Source organism: Pseudochaenichthys georgianus, chromosome 7, assembly GCF_902827115.2.
Source record: "Pseudochaenichthys georgianus chromosome 7, fPseGeo1.2, whole genome shotgun sequence".
NCBI lineage: Eukaryota > Metazoa > Chordata > Actinopteri > Perciformes > Channichthyidae > Pseudochaenichthys > Pseudochaenichthys georgianus.
In genome coordinates, this window is record NC_047509.1 from 6,484,397 (window position 1) to 6,511,828 (window position 27,432).

The 27,432-nt window shown below is 41.7% G+C and overlaps 1 protein-coding gene across 1 annotated transcript in view; it reads right to left on the minus strand.

Annotated features, from left to right (window-relative positions):
- Positions 1 to 27,432, minus strand: part of LOC117449262 (neural cell adhesion molecule L1.1-like) — a 63,315-nt gene that overhangs the window by 15,652 nt on the left and 20,231 nt on the right. The window contains exons 2-17 of the mRNA XM_034086820.1: positions 26,257 to 26,610; positions 22,633 to 22,735; positions 21,234 to 21,406; positions 16,896 to 17,018; positions 16,266 to 16,436; positions 15,604 to 15,718; positions 13,265 to 13,455; positions 12,144 to 12,275; positions 7,202 to 7,345; positions 4,751 to 4,862; positions 3,487 to 3,647; positions 2,231 to 2,390; positions 1,924 to 2,051; positions 1,569 to 1,670; positions 900 to 1,106; positions 96 to 166 (exon numbers count right to left, since the gene is read on the minus strand). Of these exons, the coding sequence (XP_033942711.1) occupies positions 96 to 166; positions 900 to 1,106; positions 1,569 to 1,670; positions 1,924 to 2,051; positions 2,231 to 2,390; positions 3,487 to 3,647; positions 4,751 to 4,862; positions 7,202 to 7,345; positions 12,144 to 12,275; positions 13,265 to 13,455; positions 15,604 to 15,718; positions 16,266 to 16,436; positions 16,896 to 17,018; positions 21,234 to 21,406; positions 22,633 to 22,735; positions 26,257 to 26,392 (2,229 nt within the window). The 5' untranslated portion in view covers positions 26,393 to 26,610. The remainder of the gene's footprint in view (positions 1 to 95; positions 167 to 899; positions 1,107 to 1,568; positions 1,671 to 1,923; positions 2,052 to 2,230; positions 2,391 to 3,486; positions 3,648 to 4,750; positions 4,863 to 7,201; positions 7,346 to 12,143; positions 12,276 to 13,264; positions 13,456 to 15,603; positions 15,719 to 16,265; positions 16,437 to 16,895; positions 17,019 to 21,233; positions 21,407 to 22,632; positions 22,736 to 26,256; positions 26,611 to 27,432) is intronic.

Consider the following 27,432-nt stretch of genomic DNA (forward strand, 5'->3'; position numbering starts at 1 on the left):
TTATTAACCTTTTTTAGTTTTTATCCTAAAATGAATCACAACGCCGAAATGCCCCCAGTTTGCTGGCGCTGCTAATGTTTTGTGAAAATACTCACGTCCCAGGTGATGATCATAGTCTTAGGGTCTGTGGACTCGCTGCGCACACCTGAGGGGTTTCTGTCAGGGACTGCAGGAAGATAAAGGGGGAAAAACACTTAGTAAAGGTATAAAACTAAAGCTTTTAAATAGATAGATTGAAAACACACTTGTTTGCTTTATGAATATGAAATAACTCACATTACATTGCAGTTAAGCCTAAATACTGGATAACAATATATTGTACCTTGATACCTTGATACCTTGTACCTTGTAGCTAATAATAAGCAATATATATTTATTATGTTAGTCTAATTTGCATTAGAAAAGAGGGATAACACAAGATGTGGTTCTGAAAGGAAAACTCCACCCCAACAGGGACCGTTTGTAAATCCATTTCTCACGCAGTGTTACGTACAATTCTTTAAGGAAACGTTGGTTCGAGCATGCTTCCACTCTTCCTGTAGACTCCAAGACTCGTATGCTCACTTCTTTCAAAACACAGGCCTTTTTAATATCACAAAACACTTGTGCATAAAACAATGCTCCGATTGAAGACCAGCTTGTCTGCAGACGTGTGAGAGTGTATTGCAGAAGTATTAAAAAAGTTATGTTTAGGAAAAATACTGTCTGGGAATTAGTAAGCGATCGATCAATGGGAATTTGATTAAACGAAGATCTCACTGGTTTTCTTCAGGTATTCAAGCCAACAATCCTTTCAACACTTTGTCTTCAAACAAATATCTTGGTTCCTGCGTTTTGCACATTATGTTCTCGATAACATTACGATTAATTGTGTTATCGTTACAGTGTCAGCGTCTCACCGGCAGGGGGGGTTTTGTGGTGGTCCGAGAAATGGCTGGGGTCGCTGCGGCCGATCTCGTTGACGGCGAAGACCCTGAAGCGGTAGGTGCAGTACGGGTGGAGGGTGAGCTCCAGGTGGTTGAACTCCCCCGGCACCCTCTTCCACTCCTCCCACCTCCACCTGCCGTGCTCCGCGTGCTGCTCCTCGCGAGCCTCCACGATGAACTCTGAGAGACACAGGGAGAGAAAGGTCACTTCAAAATGTCCTCTGGTGTAATGTATAATGTGACAATAAAGATTTCAATTCAACAAAATACTAATGTCCTCAGTTACTGAAGACAATTAAGATGGCACATTTTTTTACGTAACCCAAAGTATGGAGTACATTTTTATGATACATCTTATCTGTATGCTAGAGGACTACTTTATGAGTATAATTATAAAATAACTAAACTAGAATGAAATGTTAAAAACATTGCCGGCACCCGTACTAAAGAAGGTGAGACACAAATATTGTCTTTTAAAGGAAACCTGCTTTTTAAAGATGACGATTGAATTCAAATGAGCAGAGCCTGCTCAAATATGTTGTACGTGTGTGTGTGTGTGTGTGTGTGTGTGTGTGTGTGTGTGTGTGTGTGTGTTTGTGTGTGTGTGTGTGTGTGTGTGTGTGTGTGTGTGTGTGTGTATACCTATGATGGGGCTGTTGTGTGATTTTCCTGGGTTCCAGCTGAGTGTGAGGCTGTGGTCGGCGACATCAGACAGAGACAGACCTTCAGGAGAGTCCGGCCGGGCTGAGGGTCCAAATCAGAGCTGTTAGTGTTACTGCACGCGCGCACACACACACACACACACACACACACACACACACACACACACACACACACACACACACACACACACACACACACACACACACACACACACACACACACACACACACACACACACACACACACACACACACACACACACACACACACACACACACACACACACACACACACACACACACACACACACACACACACACACAGAGTGACATACCCACGACAGTGATGGAGCCACTGGCTGTTACGCTTCCCAGAGCAGTGATGACCTCACAGGAATAGCGAGCGCTGTCATCTGATTGGATGTTGGTGACTTTCAGGGTTCCATTATCAAATATCGTGTGCCTTAACAAACACACACACACAGCATATAAATATATTTAAAATGTGTAATTTAGTGTTAAAAAAGCTGGCTTTCTTGCAGTCTGATAGGTCAGACACAGATGAATCGCTTTAACATGCCTACTGTGTATATTATGTGTTTTAGTTTAGCTGGGGACTTTAGTATCTGAGCGTGTGTTTACTTGTCATCTGGAGACGATTCCTGCATTTTGTGTTCGGCCTTCTTCCAGACGATCTGGTACTTTATGAGGCGAGGGTCTTTCTGGAAGACACAGTCCAGCAGAGCGCTGCTTCCTCGGAGCACACGCACGTCCTGCGGCCCGTTCAGGATCACCGTTTGGTCTGACAGGAAAACACAGCACAGTGAGAACATGTGTGATGACCAGTCTTTGGTGACAATGCGTGCAGACATTTGCTTTTTTTGTTTGTATAAATATCTTTTATCCTGTTATATATTTGTAATGAACAATCTCACTTAATGTTTTATTGGACACGTATGTTTATACAGTATAAAGATGTATATTTAATTGTATGTTATTAATGCACATTTTCTTTGAACTTGTTGTCTTTATGTACATGTCTTTACTTAATTGTATTATATCATTTTAATTCACAATCTTCTTTTACTTCTTATGTATATCAAAATAAATGTTTTCTATTTGATTATGTCTGTTATTCATATTTTACTTGAAATTCCTAATTTTATATAATAATTTCTTATTTTAATTTGAATATCTTTATTCTACTTAATTGAATTGTATCTTATTTATTGCACATTAGTACTTTAAAGTTTGAGAAACCGGCTCGAGATACACTTTTTGTTATATTCCATGGAATGCTCTTCACATCCCGATAGCAATGAATATCTGAAGTGCTTTGACAACAAATCCATAAAAAAAATTTCATCTGTAGAAGCCGTAATACTGTAAAAAGCACGACCAATTATTTTAGCCGGCCCGGCTAAAGTAACTGGATGGCCTACCTGCCTGTCAGCCTCCCATCGAGGCACAAACTTACCTCGTGCCCTCATTGGTCATGTGCGCGTTCGTGTGTGTTGGAGGAGGGGCTCTATAAGGAAGTGGCAGAATTTCTCCGGTTGTGTATTTTCAAATTCTAGCGATCTCGAGCAGGTTTCTCAAACTTACCTACCCCACCTTTAACTTCTTATGTTTATATGCATTTGTATTCTTGTTTATTTTTGTTATTATGTTTATTTAGTTATCCTTTAATAATTTCATTTTAAAAATCAAGCAACTGTCACCACACATTTTCCTTGGGATAAATAAATTATTTTCATTCTGATTCTTGTGTTTATTTCATGGATATCGTCTTATTCAAGCAGTGCTGGTCAACATATTGATTTCATATTGACATGAGACGAGATATCGTTTGTATTTGTTTTCTTTTCCTGGTTCCCCGTATGCAACATCAGACTCACTGTAGACCTCTAGGTGAGCAGAGATGGAGATGTTGCTGTATTTGATAGAGCAGCTGTACTCTCCGCTGTCCTCGTGACTGACGTCGGACACAATGATGGAACCGTTGGTGAGCAGGGCGACACGAGGGTCCGACAGCAGAGGAAGCCTGTCGTCCCCCTCCCTGCAGAACACACACACTTATTGATCCTTACATAAATTAAGGTCCCTCTGCAGCTCGGTCCCTCCTGAGTCTTTTAGCCCAACATTAGACACAGGCAGAAATTAATCTCACAGCAGCAACTCGATCGATGGGAGTGTGTTTCCTGGCTCATCATTGAATGGAGGATAAACAGAAGAAGATCCATAAAATATGGGCGGAGGGAGTAAAGAGAGGAGACATCACTCTGAAGGTTGTGAGTATAATGTTTAAGGCCTTAAGCAAATAGTGTCTGTTTACCTTAGTTTAGTTTATATGCACATATACACATAAATAGGTAAGAATTTAAGAAACCATTTGTTTCAGAAGTCTTACAAATGTGTTGATGCTGCCACCTGAGGGCGCTGCTACCTTAAATGAACAACATGAAGAAGTCATACTCTGATTTCAAATGTGCAAATACACGTTTTTTCTTGGATAGCAAGGGGATGAAAAAATGTAATCTGAAAAGTAGAAATATAATAAAGTAGACACACTCAAGTGAAATACAAGTACCTCAAACTTGAGTTCAGTATAAGAGTATACAAGTATGTTCTTTGCTACTTCCACCCCTGCCAAATGGGCTTAACGTGGACCAGATGTAATAATGAATGATAGCGAAAGTAATATCATTGCCTTTTAGGGGTGTTGGATTGAGGGCCACAGATGAAGTACCACAACATAAGTGTGTGTGTGTTTGTGTGTGTGTTTGTGTGTGTGTGTGTGTGTGTGTGTGTGTGTGTGTGTGTGTGTGTGTGTGTGTGTGTGTGTGGTCTAGCATTACTATACTTGTGGGGACCTAAATCTGTTTACATAGTCACGTGTGGGGACTGGCTTCCCTCATGGGGACAAATTGGAGGTCCCCATAAGGGGAATCATTCATTTTAGGGTGAAGACTTGGTTAGGGTTAGGATTAGGGTTAGGCATGTGTTGGTTATGGGTAAGGTTAGGATAAGTCTCCAGGAAATGCATGTAAGTCAATGTAATGTCCCCTGAAGTGATGTATATATGGTATGTGTGTGTGTGTGTGTGTGTGTGTGTGTGTGTGTGTGTGTGTGTGTGTGTGTGTGTGTGTGTGTGTGTCTCACCATGTGATGTGTGGGCGTGGCGAGCCGAAGGACTCACAGTCCATCACGACGGATCCGCCCTCGGTGAATTTGTACACCTTTGCATCAGAGGTCAGGATCTGAGGAGGCAGCTCTGAGAGACACACATGGGAATATTTCAATAACCAATCGATTACATCAGAGTTAAAAAGGTTTCTAACAGGCTGAGGGGAAGTTGCAGCATGTACATCCTCAATAAGGAGATCATTTGAGACAACATATTGATTTAAAACATTACTGGATTGCTCCCACGAAGAAAAACAAGTGTCGGTTATTGTAGACGGCAACGTGACTTCAAATGAAGGCAGCGACGATGGAGGTCTTCTGTAACTGTCCAAGTCTTTGACATTTTATTTTCCATGAACCAATCTTTAAAACCACCAGAGCCCATACCGTGTTCCTGTGCTAGCTTCCTGTCTGTCTTCTTCTGCTGCTGTTCCCTTCAGTGTTTCATTCCTGTCTTTTACTGCTGATTTCTCTGACGCCCAACTCTCTGTGTTTTTTAAACCGTCTTGTTTTCTTGTTATTTCTTTACCAGGGACAGTTTAGCCGGCCTGAATCCAAAGGTTTGTACTCCAATAAAACAATACAATTAATATTTAAGAAATGATTCCATGGTGTTTTCTGATAAGGAACGGAAACCAATGTATGTTGTCGGCCAAAGCTGACGTTACATTGACCAAAACTCTTTCTGCCTGTTAGTGTGAGACATGCCTTCATTAGCAACAGTCTGCTATACAGAAATAACAGACCACAGAATGTCCAGATGGACCAATAAGAATCTAGCATTCAACTAAGCCATGTAGTAGAAATGACTAATCAATCACATATGAGTACAAAGAGTTTTGAACTAGCTAACAGAGACGGCAAAAGTACACACTTCCTTTACTCAAGTAGAAGTACAGATACTCGTGTTTAAAAATACTCTGGTACAGTACTGACTAAACTTCTTTAAAAAGTACCCATAGCTAGCAGCTGTTTTAAAGAGTACCTAAGCTCCCTTTATATCAATAGAACAATAATGTCATTGTTAGCTAATGAATGTTTCCATGCTGAACAACGGCAACGTTTCCATTGGTCCCTCTTCTTTAGAGGAGACCAGGAAGTGATGGATACACGGATCGTGTTCAGATCAATAGGCACGCAATGACTCTAAAGAATAATGATCACGTCACCAAACACACATTCAGACTAAAGGAACCAGCTGTTTGGGAAACGTGAGAAGTAGAAAGTTCAGGTATTTGTGTTCAAAATGTGAGAAGTAGAAAGTACAGTTATTTGGGTTCAACATGTAAGAAGTAGAAAGTTCAGGTATTTGTGTTCAAAATGTGAGAAGTAGAAAGTACAGGTATTTGTGTTCAACATGTAAGAAGTAGAAAGTACAGGTATTTGTGTTCAACATGTAAGAAGTAGAAAGTACAGGTATTTGTGTTCAACATGTAAGAAGTAGAAAGTACAGGTATTTGAGTTCAACATGTAAGAAGTAGAAAGTTCAGGTATTTGAGTTCAACATGTAAGAAGTAGAAAGTACAGGTATTTGAGTTCAACATGTAAGAAGTAGAAAGTACAGGTATTAGTGTTCAACATGTAAGAAGTAGAAAGTTCAGGTATTTGTGTTCAAAATGTGAGAAGTAGAAAGTACAGGTATTTGTGTTCAACATGTAAGAAGTAGAAAGTACAGGTATTTGTGTTCAACATGTAAGAAGTAGAAAGTACAGGTATTTGGGTTCAACATGTGAGAAGTAGAAAGTTCAGGTATTTGAGTTCAACATGTAAGAAGTAGAAAGTACAGGTATTTGTGTTCAACATGTAAGAAGTAGAAAGTATAGGTATTTGAGTTCAACATGTAAGAAGTAGAAAGTACAGGTATTTGGGTTCAACATGTAAGAAGTAGAAAGTACAGGTATTTGTGTTCAACATGTGAGAAGTAGAAAGTACAGGTATTTGTGTTCAACATGTGAGAAGTAGAAAGTACAGGTATTTGTGTTCAACATGTAAGAAGTAGAAAGTACAGGTATTTGAGTTCAACATGTGAGAAGTAGAAAGTACAGGTATTTGTGTTCAACATGTGAGAAGTAGAAAGTACAGGTATTTGTGTTCAACATGTGAGAAGTAGAAAGTACAGGTATTTGAGTTCAACATGTAAGAAGTAGAAAGTACAGGTATTTGTGTTCAACATGTGAGAAGTAGAAAGTACAGGTATTTGTGTTCAACATGTGAGAAGTAGAAAGTACAGGTATTTGAGTTCAACATGTGAGAAGTAGAAAGTACAGGTATTTGTGTTCAACAAAGTAAAGTAAAAGTCAAAAGTTGTCAGAAAGATAAGTAGTGGAGTAAAGTACTGATACCAGAGAAATGTGCTTAAGTGCAGTAACGAAGTATTTGTACTCGACTACTTCCCCCCTCGGCAACAGGAAGTTGCGGCGTACATACCAACAACATAGAGGTATATGTTGAGCAGGATGGAGCCGTGTTCGTTGGACGCCACACACTGATACACAGCGGTGTCTGTAAACACCACGTCTATCAGGATCATCACACCCCCCGACACTCTGCGACGAGGGTCATCATCCACATCTACACAGTGGGGGAGGGGGAGGGGAGGTGAGGGGGGAGGTGAAGAGGTTAGAAACAGGACTGAACAACGTGACGTTATGTGAGTGTGTCAAACAGAAACTCTCTGCAGGCTGAACACACAGACGTGTTGAGATGAGGAGCGCGGGTCCAACGGGAGGAGCGGCAGCTGCTCAGACCCGAACTCTCGTGCGGCAGCTGCTCACCCTCACTTCTGGTTCGATAGTCTTTATTTCTACTCTCTCAATTATCTTGTTTCTTCTTTTCCTTTCATCTCACTTCAGATGTTCTTTCCTCTTTGTCTCCGACTTCCTTCTTTTCCTGCTTATTCCGGTTCCTTCCTCCTTTTGATTTCCTTCCTCCCCTCCTTCTTTCCTTGCTATATTGCAGCTTTAATTTAGTGCTCATAGTCTTTATTTCTACTCTCAATGTTGTTATCTTGTTCCTTTTCATCTCACTTCAGTTGCTCTTTCCTCTTTGTCTATACATTCCTTATTTTCATGCTTATTTGGGTTCCTTCTTCCTTTGATGTTCCCTCTCACTAACTCCTTCTTTCTCCCCTCCTTCCTTATTTCCTTTCACTCTTTGTCTTATTTTTTCATTTCCTTTTTTCCTCTTTTGATTTACTTCCTCCCCTCCTTCCTTCCTTTCCTTTTTCCTCCTTTGATTTCCTTCCTCCCCTCCTTCTTTCCTTCCTATATTTCAATCCTTTCTTTTTACCTCACTTCATTTGGTCATTCCTCTTTCTTCATTTACTTTTTTCCTACAATTTATTTTCTGTCTTCCTTCTACTTTCTCCCCTCCTTGCCACCTTCCTTTCATCCTTTCTTTCACTCTACCTCACTTCCTTGGTTCTTTCCTCTTTCTCCCCTCTTCCCTAGTCCTCATATTAAGTGTTGTCTCTTTCTTCCCTTTCTTCTTCAACTCTCCTAACTCCTTCTTTCCTCCTTCCTTCCACAGCTTCCTTCTTTTACATTGACTACTTCATTATGTTTTACTTTCTTAACTTCTTATTCTACCTTCCTGCGTTTCTATCTCCCCTGGTCACTTCTATTTCGCTACCTCCATCATCTTTCTTCTACTTGTCTCTAAACCCTATTCTTTCTTTCTGTTGTACTCCTCTCTCTCTCTCTCTCTCTCTCTCTCCTGCTTCCTTCTCTCCTCTCTCTCTCTCTCGTCCTCCCTTCTCTCTCGGTCTTTCCCCTTCCGCCCCCCTCGTCCTCTCTCTCTTCTCTCTCCTCTAACAGCTCTCCTCTCTCTGCCCCCTACCTCACCCTATTCTCCCCCCCTCTTCGCCCTCTCACGACGGTCCTCATGCGCCACGTCTATCGCTCCACCTCTACTTTCTCCCTCTCTCCTCCTCTCTCTCCTCAGCCCCTCTCTCTCCCTCCTCTCTCTCTCCCTCCTCATCCTCCCCCTCTCTCCTCCCTCTCTCTCTCCTCCTCTCTCTCCTCCCCCTCTCTCCTCCCCCCTCTCTCCTCCCTCTCTCCTCCCTCCTCCTCGTCTCTCCCTCCCCTCTCTCCCCCTCCGTCTCTCCTCCCTCTCTCTCCTCCCCTCTCTCTCTCTCCCTGCTCTCTCCTCCACCCTGCCTCTCCCTCTCGTCTCCTCCTCTCTCTGTTCCTCCTCCCTCGTCTCCCTCCCCCTCTCTCTCTCCTCCCTCTCTCTCCTCCCCCTCTCTCCTCCCTCTCTCCTCTCTCTCCTCCCCCCTCTCTCCTCCCTCTCTCCCCCCTCTCTCCCCCCCTCTCTCTGTGGGAGTCAGGTGAGGACCTGGAGTCCATCTCCTCAGCATCCTGTTGAACTCATCTGATGTTAAAAGGCTCTCTGTCATAGTGGACTGCCTGGAGCCGGGAAATGATCGCTGCTCTTACCTGAAATCTATCTCTGGTCCTTTAAGCGTTTTGTAATATAATACTGCCGTCATATTTAAAGCGATCCAAAAGAAAAGTCCACTCAAAAAGTGCTGATCATTCAAAAAAGAAATTAAAAATATCTACTAAATTAGTTGTAAGTGCCAGAAAGGGCCGAGCACTTCAGACATCGTCCTCTGCTGATGCAGGTACTATCGCATAACAGAGAGGCTAACAGTGTCTTTAATAATAATAATAAATTGTATTTCTATAGCGCTTTTCTTGAACCCAAAGACGGTTTACATTTGGGAGGGAGGGTAGGCAAACAAAGCAACTTTAGAATTCAGTGTAGTATTGTATAGGAGGTTTTATAGCGGGCTAAAAAGTATTTTAAAACAAATATTTTCAGAAAGGAAAAGGCTTTAAAAAGGTAGATTCGTAAATCTGTTTGATTGAATTAGGATAAAGAAGGTGTAATGAAGGGTTGTATGACTTTAAAATAGTTCAGTTTTTATAATGAAGACTTCTTTGCTCAGAACGAGAGTAAATAACAACACAACATTGTTATTGGCCAAATGTTTGCTTTAAATATTGGGATCATCCCAGAATGTAATATCATTATTAGTGCATCCACATGCGATATCATCATCAAGCATTGAAATGATAAATGGAGGTCTGACTTCCTGTTTGTCGACACACTTAACTACAAAGAGAGTTCGACAACATCCAGGATCCATTAGAGGTCCCCTATATACTGTTGTTCATCAATATATTATAGCTCTCAGATATATAACAAACATGTCTCTGAAGTGTTTGGCTCCAAACACCAAACAGATCATTGCAGCATTACCCATAATCCCCTCTGTTTCAGCCCTGCTTCCAAAGTGCTGATTCTCTGTCTGTTACTTTAGATGAAAATAAGGAGCCCCTCCCCACGCCCCTCTGAGAGAGATTTGGTTAACAAGAACACAATGGTGCTCTAGGAGGACATTCAGGTGATTAAGGGGGGGGGGGGGGTTACCTTGGTTGCTGATTGGCTAATGGTTACTCAAGACAACACATCGTTATGACATCATAAAGTGGCCAAAATCTGATCAGCTCGTTTTCAGACAGGTTTTTATAGAAATGGATCAAAAAGAGAGAGAATCTTTTCCCACAGAGGGGACACATGTTGATGTAGAAGAGACATGAAGAAGAGGGGACACATGTTGATGTAGAAGAGACGTGAAGAAGAGGGGACACATGTTGATGAAGAAAATACATGAAGAAGAGGGGACACATGTTGATGAAGAAAATACATGAAGAAGAGGGGACACATGTTGATGTAGAAGAGACATGAAGAAGAGGGGACACAAGTTGATGTAGAAGAGACATGAAGAAGAGGGGACACATGTTGATGTAGAAGAGACATGAAGAAGAGGGGACACATGTTGATGTGGAAGAGACATGAAGAAGAGGGGACACATGTTGATGTAGAAGAGACATGAAGAAGAGAGGACACATGTTGATATAGAGGAGACATGAGGAAGAGGGGACACATGTTGATGTAGAAGAGACATGAAAAAGAGGGGACACATGTTGATGTAGAAGAGACATGGAGAAGAGGGGACACATGTTGATGTAGAAGAGACATGAAGAAGAGGGGACACATGTTGATGTGGAAGAGACATGAAGAAGAGGGGACACATGTTGATGTAGAAGAGACATGAAGAAGAGGGGACACATGTTGATGTGGAAGAGACATGACGAAGAGGGGACACATGTTGATGTAGAAGAGACATGAAGAAGAGACGACACATGTGTTGATGTAGAAGAGACATGAAGAAGAGGGGACACATGTTGATGTAGAAGAGACATGAAGAAGAGGGGACACATGTTGATGTGGAAGAGACATGAAGAAGAGGGGACACATGTTGATGAAGAGACATGAAGAAGAGGGGACACATGTTGATGAAGAGACATGAAGAAGAGGGGACACATGTTGATGTAGAAGAGACATGAAGAAGAGGGGACACCTGTTGATGTAGAAGAGACATGAAGAAGAGGGGACACATGTTGATGAAGAGACATGAAGAAGAGGGGACACATGTTGATGAAGAGACATGGAGAAGAGGGGACACATGTTGATGTAGAAGAGACATGAAGAAGAGGGGACACATGTTGATGTAGAAGAGACATGGAGAAGAGGGGACACATGTTGATGTAGAAGAGACATGAAGAAGAGGGGACACATGTTGATGTGGAAGAGACATGAAGAAGAGGGGACACATGTTGATGTAGAAGAGACATGAAGAAGAGGGGACACATGTTGATGTGGAAGAGACATGAAGAAGAGGGGACACATGTTGATGTAGAAGAGACATGAAGAAGAGTGGACACATGTGCTGATGTAGAAGAGACATGAAGAAGAGGGGACACATGTTGATGTAGAAGAGACATGAAGAAGAGGGCACACATGTTGATGTGGAAGAGACATGAAGAAGAGGGGACACATGTTGATGTGGAAGAGACATGAAGAAGAGGGGACACATGTTGATGAAGAGACATGAAGAAGAGGGGACACATGTTGATGAAGAGACATGGAGAAGAGGGGACACATGTTGATCTAGAAGAGACATGAAGAAGAGGGGACACATGTTGATGTAGAAGAGACATGAAGAAGAGGGGACACATGTTGATGTGGAAGAGACATGGAGAAGAGGGGACACATGTTGATCTAGAAGAGACATGAAGAAGAGGGGACACATGTTGATGTAGAAGAGACATGAAGAAGAGGGGACACATGTTGATGTAGAAGAGACATGAAGAAAAGGGGACACATGTTGATGTAGAAGAGACATGAAGAAGAGGGGACACATGTTGACGTAGAAGAGACATGAAGAAGAGGGGACACATGTTGATGTAGAAGAGACATGAACAAGTGGATTTTGCACAATAGGTGTCCTTCAACGTACCTGAGAGCAGCTCTCCGTTGATGCTCCAGCTGATCTTTGGGGCCGGGATGCCTTCAGCCTGACAGTCCAGACGCACCGTTTCCCCCGGAGCATAGCGCTGACTCTGAGGCTTCTTCACCCAGTACGGAGGGGCTGCACACACACACACACACACACACACACACACACACACACACACACACACACACACACACACACACACACACACACACACACACACACACACACACACCACACACACACACACACACACACACACACACACACACACACACACACACACACACACACACACACACACACACACACACACACACACACACACACACACACACACACACACACACACACACACACACACACACACACACACACACCTGTTACACACTGCGGCTACTACACACATGTTGGTGTAACAGTTGAGTTACATGGAGTTTAAAAGTAAATGGCAAACTTTGACGCATGGTAGGGAGGAGTTGCATTGTGGGAATTGTAGGTTTCAGTGTTTGTAGGACATCAAGTTAATGTGTGCCTAAACCAACTTATAATCGCAGTGACTCTATAAAATGGTATGTTAGCACTTTACATGTGAGCTTCACTTCTTATATGTTCACTAACTTCATAATGCTGCTACTTATTTCTTCGCTACCATAAATGTGCATTGATTTGATTGTATTAACAAGTGCCTGTCTTTATTTAATACGTGAGTCTGCTTATTTTAACTTTGCCCCATATCTGGACTGTCCCCTTGCTTTAACAATGTCCCCTTGCTTTAACAATGTCCCCTTGCTTTAACATTGTGCATGTCCCCGCTGCAGGACGGACGAAGTGTTATGGATCTCTGATCTGATGCGCTGCACGGCAAACACTCTTACCATCCTATATCAAGCCATGAATTCTAACTGAACGTGTTATGAGAATAATCTGCTAATCAAGAGCTGCTTGTATAAAATGATCAAGTTTGAATACATCTCATTCTCATTTCAAAAATTCTGCTTAAATCTAATTAACCCTCATTAGTCACAGATCACCATACCTGTTTCAAGTCTGTGTCAACTCACATCACGAATTGTTTTTCTTGTTTTAAGATGGATGCTTTGTTGCAGTGTGTGTGCTCCTACCTTCCACAGTGAGGGTGAAGGAGTGTGAGACGGAGCCATGGTTGTTGGAGGCGACGCACTCGTACTCCCCGTCATCATTCTGCTCGATGCTGTCGAAGCGAAACCAGCGGCCGTGGGAATCTGAATCCACCCTGCCGCTGGTTTCCTCCAGGCTGCCATCCTTCTTCTTCCACTCCATCTTCGGAGTCGGCCTGTACACACACACACACACACACACACACACACACACACACACACACACACACACACACACACACACACACACACACACACACACACACACACACACACACACACACACACACACACACACACACACACACACACACACACACACACACACACACACACACACACACACACACACACACACACACACACACACACCAGGATTAAACGACAAGCAGAGAAAGACACACACAGTGAACAAGTGGTGGATGGAGATGGATCGATCGAGAGAGATATTGAGGAAATTAGAGTTGAATGAACACAGATGATCCTGTTAATGATGTAATATCCGATTTCATCGTTAAGGCAAGATGATAATGACCCTCCATTTACCGCCATGGAGACGGAAGTCCCAGGGGAAGCATGGTAATTAGAGCAAACACAAAACAGCAATGAAACAGAGAAGAGATGGAATTATTTAATAAAGAGGATTAGTGTCAAACCTGTGTGTGTGTGTGTGTGTGTGTTTGTGTGTGTGTGTGTGTGTGTGTGTTTGATAAGCAGTGTGTGTGTGCGCCCATTAAGGACTGAGGGAAAACAGGATTGGATTGCTACCTGCTGTCATACTTAAATATTGAAGATTTAACTGTAAATTAATTGCTTTAATCAAGCTCAGTAATGCACATTTAATCTGATGATTTGAACAGTTGTCTTCAATTATAACAAAACGTTAAATGTGTGCATAGATTACACAGGTGAAGGATGCATGTGTGGCTGGGTGACCATATTTTTTAACCAAATACCTGAATATTGATAATAGGACGATATTGTAGGGTTGACTACTGGTGCTCTGATACGAATTGAAGACTAAAAGATAAATGATAATCATTAATTACACGTGTCATTTTAGAATATGATAATATCTGACATAAAATCTTGTCTCAGATCACAATATCAACATACTATTGATAAATGGCCCAGCCCTAGTGTTATCATTCTTCTGTTTACATACTGTCCGCATTATATTCAAGTATCTTCATATAAATTATGCCCCGACCACACGAGGGCGAAAATGGCTAAACGCATAGGATTAACGCAAACAAAAAAAGCGTCCGTCCACACGTTTAGCTCCAACCGCTGGAGAAGCTGCAGTACATATGCCGAGCCTGTACGTGGCGCTGTAACTTCCTCCACAAAAGCAGCGAAGAAGCATGGTTGTCATGGTTGCCCTTCTGTTTATTCTCCGCGGTGGGGGCCGAGGGAACCGGGCAGAGGTTTTCGCCAGTCAACGTGTATTAAAGTTGAAATCTTCCGACAAAATTATAAAAGTGCCGGTCAAAGGTCTTCTTTGTTATTTATTGAGCTTTAAAACAAATGAATAACGACTCTATATTATAATAATAAAATACACGGAGCCTCTCTTTTTCCTCCCTCTCTCTCAGCGTCAGTGTCTGTCTCATGCAGCATCTGATCCAGTAATGAGTGACCCGGCCGACAGTAAAAATAAACATATTTATAACTAGTTTAGGTAGTTTGAGAGGTGTCTCCGTCCTGTCAGATTAGACTTCACTCGCGTTTATGTCCATATCGAGAGAAAGATAAATAATCTGAATTCAGTGTGCAGTTTACTTTGACGCGGGGTGAGCAGCAAAGGTGGGGAGAGGCCGTTGGACCCCCCAGAGCGTTGCGTATGCCGTTCTATCCACATCACTTCAGGGGACATTACATTGACTTACATGCATTTCCTGGAGACTTATCCTAACCTTAACTATAACCAACACATGCCTAACCCTAACCCTAACCCTAACCAAGTCTTCACCCTAGAATTAATGATTCCCCTCATGGGGACCTCCATTTTGTCCCCATAAGGGAAGCCAGTCCCCACACGTGACTGTGTAAACAGATTTAGGTCCCCACAAGTATAGTAATGCTAGGCCACACACACACACACACACACACACACACACACACACACACACACACACACACACACACACACACACACACACACACACACACACACACACACACACACACACACACACACACACACACACACACACACACCACACACACACACACACACACACCACACACACACACACACACACACACACACACACACACACACACACACACACACACGCACGCATGCACACTGAGATCCTTACAGGCCTTTGGGGAGACATTCGAGGACGACGCTGTGGCTCGTGAGGGCCTGCACGGAGCTGTGGGAGCCCACGGGATGGAAGAAGTCAGGCTTCTTGCCATGAACAAGATCATTACCTGGAGAGATAAGCACATGTAAATATTTCACAGCACACTGTAATGTTTTCATTGTAAAAGTGTAGATGAGTTTTTGCTTTGCGTGATTTTTTAGCCTACCCTCATTCAAATAAATACAGTGGACAATATAATAGAAACACCTGTCACTACAATTTATAGAGAGGCAATACTTAATAACTGGCGTATGTCTAAAATCAGTTAAAGGTGAATTATGCAACATTTCCAAATTAAAAGGAATACAAAAAAGGAACTATGTTATATATTATGTTGAGTTGTGGGCTCACATCGCAAATGTTTTCAATAATTTAAAATCTGTAATTGTTCATTTGCCTAAGGACAACTTTTCCCCTGTGCATGTCATAACATGCACAGGGGAACATTTTTCTAGTTTAAAGCCACCTTTCTATTCTATTTTTAGGTCACTTCACTGTGTGTGTGTGTGTGTGTGTGTGTGTGTGTGTGTGTGTGTGTGTGTGTGTGTGTGTGTGTGTGTGTGTGTGTGTGTGTGTGTGTGTGTGTGTGTGTGTGTGTGTGTGTGTGTACTCACTCTGTATGACAGTGAGGTGGACAGCAGGGAGAGGGAGGACCGTCCTGGCTGCGGTGTACTGAGCGTTGCAGGAGTAGTCCCTTCTGCTGTCTGTCTTAATAAGATTAGAAAAGTACAAGTTCCCGTCCAGGCCGACCATCACTCTGTCGTTCAGCTTGATGTGCACCATCCCTGAGGGAAACACGACACAGAGGCGGGACAAGTTAAGGTACAATGATGTCAGAGGGGGAAATAAACTATAAAGGTTGTTGCAAAAACAGGAAGGCTCTTTAGTGCACTGCAGTATTGACTTTTTATGCGAGTTAAACAAAATGGACAAGCTAAAATGCACTTATTAAACAGGCAGGCAGTGAGAGGGGGAATCAAGGACAAGAAAAAGGAACAATTTAGAAAAATAGAGCCCAGACATCAGCTGACATTACTGCATTCATTAGTGTGAGTGGAAATGATCTGCAATGCAGCCCGAATCCCTCCAACAGGGGACTCAGCGGGAAGGGGAGATGCAACAAAGCTGCTCAGATTGTGGAGACTTACAGAGAGGCAGACTGGAAATCTACCATAAATAAAGTGTCTCTCTGTCTCATGAGCTGGACAGAAGACATGAAGGCAGAAGATGAAAGCCAGACTCACTCCTGTCCATCCAGTGGATGTGCGGGGGGGTGGAGCTGTTTGGAGGGTTGCAGGCCAGGATCACGCTATCTCCCTCGTTTGCTTTCTTATCGACCCGTTGCTGTTTTAGAAGAACCGGTTGAGCTGAAACACAAAGGAGAAGATTATTAGTGAAGAACCATGAATCATCAACAGCATGCGGACATCCTTAGCATTGAAATTAATCTGCATTCATCTCTCCCACACACTGAATAAAATGCTTCCATTTGTTTATTTGACATGACATCCCTATTTAACACCTGCGCTTGTATTGGCTAGTGCAGTGGTTCTCAAATGGGGGTACGTGGACCCCTAGGGGTACGTTGGAGTACTGCAGGGGGTACGTGAGATTTATTTTATGTTAATGAAAAACAACACAAGTAATGCATTTAAACAAACTACTAATAGTAGATTAACTACTTTATTCAAAAGTTTACAGTAATTCTGGATAATAAAATGGGAAAAATAAACGGGGTGCTCTCTTTTCCTCTCCCTCTCCTGACAGCCGGTCAGTCTCGTGAAGCTCGCTGAACCTGTAATGAGTGACCCGACAGTAAAGAATACACATATTTATAACTAGTTTAGCTTGTTCCAGAGTAGATAAAATAGCTAAGTGTGTTAGGTCTAACTCTTAGTGTGTGTTTTGCTCTGCTCACCGGTCCGTCACAATAAGCGTTGCTTGGCAACGGGGTGTGGCCGCAAAGTATAGCTCAGCATTATCCATAGGCTGTGTTTATATGAGGGGTCAACATCCCGTCTGGTGGTTATAGGTATAAATGCTCATATATATTTTTCTCTTCATTCCCCATGCCCCAAAATAAATACATAAATATACCAATTTTAGGAAAAGTAAGGAAGTTTGAGCAGTGTGGGCTTTATATTAACAGAGTCACACATATTTCAAAACGTGAAGTGTAATAACTGCAGGTTGCCTCCCTGTCAGAATGACAAAGATCCTCAGTGAAGCACAAGCCCATGTTTCTCTACATTGTAAGTACAATTTATTAAAAAGATTAGTTCAATGCAACTAATGTCGTCTTAGTGTTATTGCATGATGTTGAAATTGGTTTGCCATGAATTTAGTGATGGATTGTAAACATTTGAAATAAGTGTTTCTCAGTTACAATGTTGTTGTTTTAATAAATCAGACACTGATGGTACAGCGCTGTGCTGTACCTCTTTATATAGGCATTTTCTCCCTAACAAATTGTGTTTGCGCTGACCAGGGGGTACTGACATTGTTTTTCAAAGGGGGTACATTATTGAAAAAAGTTTGAGAACCACTGGTCTAGCGCTCCAACACATTGTACGTGATAGGCTGGGGTACGGGACATCTCTGCGCGGTTGACCGATCACATGTCCTAGAAGTGGCATAAAATACAAAATGCATCATAGGCCCCCTTTAAGGCGAGCTGGGGGAATTTCTTTAATTCAGTTTGTTTGTAAAGAATGTATATTGTTTTTCCTTGTAAGTAAAACATGTTAATTCTGCTGTTGTTCAATGTGTTATAAACTCAAGTTGTATATATAGATGCATGTTGTCATTATTTGTAAAATGATTATTATGTCATTATGATCATGCCAATAAAGCTATTTGATTTTGATCTACAGTCTTGTCTGGTAACATTATACCTGCTGCTGAGTCAGTAAGGTAATGAGGCCACAACACAGTGCTTCCTAGTTTCTCTTCGTTGCACTTACAGCTTTTTCCTGTTCCAGTTTGAACAGTAAATGATGCACTGAACCTGCAAGGGAGTCAGAGATCCTTTCTTGCTTCACAGTTTTTAAATTTCCGCAGAGGTTGCTACCTTTGAGCTTACACTACAGTTTTTGTTATCCCCTTTCTCTGCTCGAGAAGTAAAACTGTATACAGCGTTCATTTCTTCACAGTTGATGTAACACTATGGATCAAAGAGAATGGTAGACATATTGATTGCAAGAGGGGGAAGGCGTAACTGTCAGAAAAATGCCAGGATCCTTCATAATTATAAAGTCGGCTTCAGCCTAGTTTTGTCGCAGTAAAGGCTACGCTGCCTATAGACATGGTTGTAGTCTGCTATTAAAGAAAGAAAGGGAAAAGAGGAGCTTGTTAACCAGGAGGTCACATGTTGCTTTGAACATTTAACCATCATCGAGAGAAACATCAAGAGAGGTCTTTAGGATTTAAAAAAAAAATGCAACAGATTACATTTTTCTTTTGTCAGGTAGTATTTAAAAAAATAAAAAATGGTTGTCTTGTAAATTGCACTGTTGAGGAAACTGTGACTTAACTTTTGTATACATTAAATAATTACACCGTAGTTTTGTATAGGTTATGACAATAAACCTTTGAATCTTGAATCTAGTATTTGCCATGTTGTTTTATGCTGTCTCAAGGAGAAAGCATTTGAATAGCCGCTTTCACACCAAGTACTTTTCCCAGGAACTATCTAGTAAATCGCGTTCACGCCGGAATAAGTCCCTGAGGGAGGATTACGCAAATGAAGCCGCTGACGTCACTTCTTCTTCTTCTGCTTTGGGTTTACTGGCAGGCCGCAAACAACTTCACGGCGTATACTGCCATAAGTTATTCTCTCTCCGTTGGTGCGCTGGGCTAATGCTAATAATGCTAATACGAGGAAATAAAATGGCGGCTTCACAAACACTTTTCAGGGTTTTACGGGGCGTGGTTTGCAATTCGCCCAGCCAATCAGAAATTAGAACCTTTTCCTCCCCAGGAAAGTCTAAAAAGGGGTGAAAAGATTCCCGAAAAACGCAACATCCCAGGAACTATCGGAACTATTACTGTGAAAAGTACGGGAAAAGTATTCCGGTGTGAAAGCGCCTTATGTTATGGGATTTTCTGGGTTGACAGCAGAACCAGCTGATAAGTGAGTACTACTTCAGAACAGTGGCGGCTCTAGGGGGTGGCTACTTGGGCTCAAGCCCCGGATGTTTTCTGAAAAGCCCCAGATGTTTCACTTTTTTAACTATTGAAGTTGAAACTATCAATCTGGTGCACTTTGAGAGCAACATTAACCCTACCTTAATAACACCTTAAAAAAAAAAATCAAGGTGAGACTATCCGCATCCTTTAAAACTCTACGCACATTCGTTTCACCTTAATAAGTAAACGACTATTTGAGTGAGTTAAGGCATTAGTTTGCTTCATTAAAGGGTGTTAATGAGTGTTCTCCAGTGCCTTTTGTCCGCTTTAAGGTGTTATTAAGGTAGGGTTAATGTTGCTCTCAAAGTGCACCAGATTGATACTTTCAACTTTAATAGTTAAAAAAAAAAATCTTCCCGGGGGAGCATGCCCTCGGACCCCCCCAAGATCTCCTACAATCCTAAATCCGCCACTGCTTCAGAACTTGATGGGTAAAGGTGTTTCCATAATGTTTTTGTTGCATCATCTCAACAAAGACAAAAGCCTCCTCAAGAGAGGTCAGTTAATTTGTCAGTTTCTATACAAATGTTCTAATATATGTATTTTTCTACAATAACACACACTTAGTATTATCTATGATCATCAACAAATCATGAAAAGTAACAACTGTACACTCCGAAATGTTACACACCCGCACTTTGTTGCATTCATCCTGACTTAAACATGTACCTGCTCACCATGCGTCACAGCGTTATTCAATATGTTAATGAACATACGTGAATAGAAACACAACTGGAGCTTCTACCGTTCAACAAATTGCTCTTAAAGGAACAACTGTCTGTTAAATGTGAGACGTAGACTTCTCCATCCTCTTTAGCTACAACCGTTTTTTAAACAATATACTGTATATCATAGTAATTGATCTTCGTAAAGACGACCCTAAACTTTGACATCCTAACCAAAAACAAAAACATGCACCCTCCGCTCCGGGTGACGTTGCAGCTCTGTTTCCAGGAAATGGTCGCTATGGTAACAAGAGATGAGAGCGCAGAACAGGTGGCCCCAGTCAACCCCACTGAGTCACTGAAGCGTGTGTTTGTGTATATATGTGTGTGTGTGTGTGTGTGTGTGTAGGAGAGACAGAGAGAGAAGGGGGGGATTTGTGTCTTACTGTACATGCTTCATAACATTTCATTCATGTGACGATGAGTCAGCATGTGTGATAAGTGTGTGTTTGCAGTGTGTGCGTGTGTGTGTGTGTGTGTGTGTGTGTGTGTGTGTGTGTGTGTGTAGGAGAGACAGAGACAGAAGGTTGGATTTGTGTCCTACTGTACATGCTTCGTAACATTTCAGTCATGTGACGATGAATCAGCATGTGTGATAAGTGTCTGTTTGAAGTGTGTGTGTGTTTGCAGTATGTGTGTGTGTTTGCAGTGTGTGTGTGTGTGACTCACGCTCCACGATGAGATGTACGGATTGTGTCATGGCGGTTCCCAGAGTGTTCGAGGCGTAACAGCGGTAGTAGCCTCCGTACGAGTCGAGTGTCTTTTCTTCATCTTGGGCTCTTAACGTCCCGAACTCTTCACGCACCGACCCGAACGCCTCGCCGTCTTTCACCCAGCGGAAACTGAAGAGGAAGATGGATTTTTGTATCATGACACAGCAATACAAAGACAAATTCACATCCACTTAGATGTCATACACAGGATTAAATATGTGTCTTTGAAACAAAAGAAGATAGAGGCATTACCCTACATTTCATTGCACGAAACAAATAAACAAATACGCCGACTTTGAAATATTTGCCACGCAAAAAGAAACACTTTGGACGAGTATTGTTTTATATTCGTCCGAGTGTCAACAACTCCCATGTGATAGGTTGTCTTATAACTCTCTCACCCCCCTCTTTGTCTTTGTCTCTCGCCTCAAGGCCAATTGATTCAAAATGAAGACATATCTTTAAAAAGAGAGAGCATATAAGGAATAGTGCATTTGCTGGATACTATTTACAACAGCAGATTCATCCACATTGGGTGCTCTAAACTTTCTATAGAGTATTTGAAGGACACTGAGCGCGGGATTGAGCACAGTGAATGCTCATGGTTATATGAACATGTCACCCAGTGCAACAGTGTGGCTCATTCATGTTATTAATAGTTTTTGGACAACAATGGAGCTCTATGGCACAGAGAAAGAAGATATACAGCCTTGACATACAGAAAATACTATAGGATTCATGCAAAACCAAACTGTATTAGGAAGTCCGTTTTTAAGAAAGTGTTGTCATACACATGAAGCTATGTTAGATTTTCCTTTACAGATGTAATGTCTTCAGTAGGAGCCAATGGGCTTAGAGCTTTGTCAACATTAACACACATTTGGAATATTGTGCGCCTTAACAAAATAGAAATTTGTATTTGAAAAAGAGAAAAAGGCAGAGAATTATGTAAGAGAGGTTAGAGGAGACCAGGCAGGGAGGAGTGGGGGGAAAGGAAAAAGGACAAAGAGAAATGGAAATCCAGAGACATGATTTTGTTATTGCTGTGATTCTATTAGAAGAGCATTTATTGCCATGCCAACAGGAAGGCTAGAGGGGGAGGAAGTGGAAAGACATCCAGACACAGTCATGTCTACTGTGTTCATCATTATATTTGTCCACTGTTACATATTGTGAACACACACACACACACACACACACACACACACACACACACACACACACACACACACACACACACACACACACACACACACACACACACACACACACACACACACACACACACACACACACACACACACACACACACACACACACACACACACGCACGCGCGCGTAGCTGCTGTACGTACGTGGGAGATGGGTTACCGGTGGCCTCACAGGGCAGATTGATGTCTTCGTGAGAAAAGACTGTGTACGAGAGTGGCAGCTCTGTCAGCTCCGGAGGCTCCGACACTGAAAACACACACAGTAATTAAATACTTTGCAACATACACCTGAATGTACAGTAATTACAGCTTATACGAGGAAGCAAATACAGGAGTACAAGTATCAGGAGAACAGGCCATCACTGATCTGAAGTAGAAGTACCCAACAGTTTATTTCTGACGGACATAAGTGACAAGTTTACTGTCTCAACTATTTATTTAAAACACTGTTAACCTTTAGCTAACTGTTAAGAGTTTGCTAGCTAAATATTGTTCATCCATTTTCAGTTGGAAACATGTTAAAACAGCTGACTCAATATTTATTTATGTTTTGCTAAATCGCATCAAAATGTGTTGAGCTAAAAGCTTTCATGTTAGAGATCTTAATGATCAACAGTACACGGTCTCTTAATACCCTATTAAACCCTTTATACTCATAAATACTTTATACTTCAGTCCACCAGTAGTTCCAGTTGGAAGTCTGAGCTTGATTCATTGTTGGATTTCTCAATCCCTTTAAATGTGATGGACTCATTAAAAGATTCCCAGAAGGGCTAAATGATTCCTTTCAAATATCAAATGTTATGGTTAGAGTCAAACCAACAAAGAAAATAACCAGCATATTATGGCAGCAGCCACATCCTGCTCTAAGTGCTTGTCTTATGAACACAATAAAGCTTGTCGAAAGAGTGAAAGGTGGTTGAAAACCACAGCTCGCCTGCAGTATTATGAGTCAGACTGTATCTGTCAGTTGAGTCAATAGAAAGACAGTAGCTTCGCTCAAACATGTGGACGTCTGCAAAGTCTTGAGTTTCTACTCCTCCGTTTTTGTTTGGAATGAACGACAAAGGTTATGTTCCCGAGTGTGTCAGTTTTTTGGAGCAGAGGGTAGACAGATTTAGTTTTTGTAAAGTCAGCCCCCCCGTTTCCAGTCTTTATGCTAAGCTAAGCAGCTTCTGGCTGTAGCATCATATTCACTTGCAGCAGTACAGAGGTTTCAATCTTCTCATCTAATTCTCTGCAAGAAAGCGTTTAGGAATATTTCCTTCTTTTAATTAAAAACTTCCCCACTGAGATCAAGGATTACATGCATCTATTTAAGTTAAATAAATTATTCATTAAACCTTCAATTAATTCCAAAAGCCAAGCTAAAACAAGACTTTCTTTTAATGCGGGGGAAGTAGACCTTTTGGAGAAATATTATTACTTTTAGCAAGTAATGACTTATTTTTTTAATGTGAATGGTCTACCTGTCTTTCGCACTATAAGATCAAGAAATACTCTGAAGTCTAAACATGAACACATTCAACATTTCCCCCCCAATATGTACTCATGTCACAAAGGAAGTAAAGACAATTCTGCTCAGTGACTGAAAGGCTGCAGGGACGACGACGGACAGCAGGCAGTCAGCGATATGGCAGCAGCCATAAGACATATTGGACTGATAGCCTCTATCATCGAGATGTATTGGTGAGTGAAGTGCTTTATACGAGAGCGGCCATCAAGCACTTCTTCATGTCACAACGAGGAGAGTCACTTACTGTTATGCACTTTATCTGTTTGTCCACACGTAAGCAAGGAAAGGAGAGCAGAGAGAAAACACTTAGACAAGGGCAGACCTTTCAGATGCTGCAGACTCACACGGATATTAGATGGTGTTAATGGCAGATTTATACATTTACTTACTTATAAACAGTAGTGGATATTTACTCCAGTACTGTACTAGCAGTATTTGAAGGTACTTTACTTAAGTATTTCAATTGTCTGCGACTACATTCAGACTTTTTACTTCACCACATTTATTGAAAGATTGAAGTATACCAATAACATGATGTGTTTATATGATATATATATATACAGTATATACAACTCATCTACTCGAAATCTACATACATACATTAAAAATCTCCTAAATATATTTATTGGTGATGAAAACTTTGAAAATATAACAATATACAGTTTAGTATTCTATAGTAATACAACACTTTTAAAAGAGACTATGGGTAATAAGTGTTTATACTTTTGATGATTAATGCACATTTGGCTGATAATCCTTCTGTATTTTTAATGAATCAACATTGTTTGTATTAATCCAGACTTGTACTGGAGTATTTTTAGATTGTGGTATTACTACTCAAGTAAAGGATCTGAGTATTACGTCCACCTCCGATTATAAATAACATGGATACTATAATAACTTGTCTAAACGATTTTCCTCCCTCTTTGTTTTCTGACTCAGACACGATGGCGTCCCGGATCAATTTACATCTTTCCCCTCTCTGTTGTCTCCTCCTCCCTCCCTCCCTCCTCCATCCTTCCTCTCTGTATTCTACTCCTTTCTCCACCCTCCCTGTCCTCCTTCATCCATCTCTTTCTCTTCACTCTCTTATTTACATCCTGTCTCCCTCTCTCTTCCTCCCTGAGCCACACCCAGAGGAGAAGGTCACTGGATGAAGGTCGTTCTGAACCCGACTCCCCCTCTCCCCCTTTGGGAGCTTCACGCCTGACATGTCTGACCTCTGAACTGAACCCCTGGGCCAGAGGTCGCAATAAACCTGATTGTTTGGATAAGTGTATTTGTGTTAGTGCTTTTGTGAATGTGGTTACATGATAAGTCTCTCCACATGCAGACATTTTTTATTTGCACGATTCATCCCAAGATGAATTTAAACAAAGCAAACAGACAAATGAAGACAAGAAACGGACATGCAAGCACTAAAAGAGTGTTTCCTGTTTCCTTTCTCTTCAGCATAATATGTAAAGTTACCTGCTGATTTTACGTGGCTGATATTAATAACCAGCGTTAGGCAACGTAAATATATATTTTTAGGAACCAGGTGAGACACTACAGGCAAAAAACATTATTTTCCAATGCGAAGGTTGGTATTTGACCTCTAAAATACACATTTAAGTATTTCTTTTTTGCTTAGTCCATTTGTGTCTGTAGATTTCCCCTAATTCCCCCAAAGTTAGCATAAGTGAATGCCTCGTTTTCATACTTAAACATAACAGGAAATGCATAATACAGAACAATAATTGTCTTAATGTGTTTAAAAAACTTGGCCAATGTTGTGTTTAAAACAAGTCAGAAATCTGCAGCAGCACTTAAAGACACAAAGCGTTATCATTCATAGCCTGAAAAATAGAACATTGTATTCCTATAAAAATGGCAATGGTTTGTTTTAATGCTGTCAGCGATAAAGAGTTCCCAAAGTGACCCTGTAAATAACTCTTGACTGTATGTCAACACAATGAACAATCATTTTGAACCTTTTGTTATATTTTTAAATGTTGGAGGTATATGCAAATGAGCACATACTAGGAAAATGCCTAATTTGCATATTTACACACCATTTCAGATCATTGGGGAGGTTTAATATCATATCTAATCGGTTTTGTGTTTGTTTTCAACTCTTTTTGCCTGAAGTGTTATAAATAATTCCAACCCTAAAAACATTAAAGATGTTGTTTTGAATCCAAATGTAATTCAGGATGGAAAAAAAAACACTTTTTATTGACAGTAAGAAATGCTGATGTTGGCGTACTCACAGTTTTCGGGGATGCTGATGGCTCCCTGAGCGAGGGGGGGCGTGGAGGAGAAGAAGGACAGGAGGAGGGGGAGGAGGAGCAGGGGGAGGGTGGGGGAGACCGGCCCCCTATAGCCCGTCCACTGTGACACACACATCTCTCAATGTCCCATGAAAAGTGTCACTAGACACCCACACACTCATCAACACATACACAAACACACACCCTCCCACTTTACCCACACACTTCAGGGGGAGCCTCTGGAGAGTGGAGAGGAGTAAACAACTGTATTAAGTGTGTGTGTGTGTGTGTGTGTGTGTGTTTCACAGTGATGCGCTGAATGAGGGTTCTGCAGGTCTACGATCCGTTATCCCGCTGCAAAAAGAGGAGAGAAGAAGAAGAGGGAAGGGGGGAGAGATTTAGGAGGGAGAGGGAGGATTGACCCGAGAACAAAGGAGGAATGAGGGGGGAGGAGGGGAGGGCACACATGACAAGGGGAGAGAAGAAAGAAAGTACATAATTAATTTCATCAAACATAAATCATCTCCAGAAACAAGACAAATATGAATGTACTCCAAGGAGAGGAACATTGACTTGATGTTGACCTACAAATTAGAAATTCACAATTAACTCAGGGAGTGCGTCTGGAATGCAAATATTTCTCTAAAAGTAGACAATGTATTTATGTCTGTGCATTTGTGTGTGAGTGAGTGAGTGAGTGAGTCAAAGGCATGAGGTCATCCTGATAGAGACAGAAGATCAGATCAAAGCAGCAGGAAACATCTCCTCCACTAATGACATTACAAAGAGTGTGTGTGTGTGTGTGTGTGTGTGTGTGTGTGTGTGTGTGTGTGTGTGTGTGTGTGTGTGTGTGTGTGTGTGTGTGTGTGTGTGTTTTTCTGCCACATCGACTGCTTTTCCTTTCATCTAAACATCTTCTCTTTTGTCCGCGGCTGCTGACTGAACACTGACCCGTGACAGCAGGAGTGTCGGGGGGGTAGAGGGGGTTTAAAAGCAGACACAGATGGATCAGGCTTTCCCTCTTTGTTCCTTTTTGTGTGCCACCGCCGTGCAGGCCAAAAAAACCTCACAACTCCAACTTTGGTCATTTCCGTGTTCCTACTTGAAGTGAGGCATTGCACACGCTCCTCCGTGGGTTGATGGTAAAGCTTTCCGAAATCCTTTTAAAATCCGCTC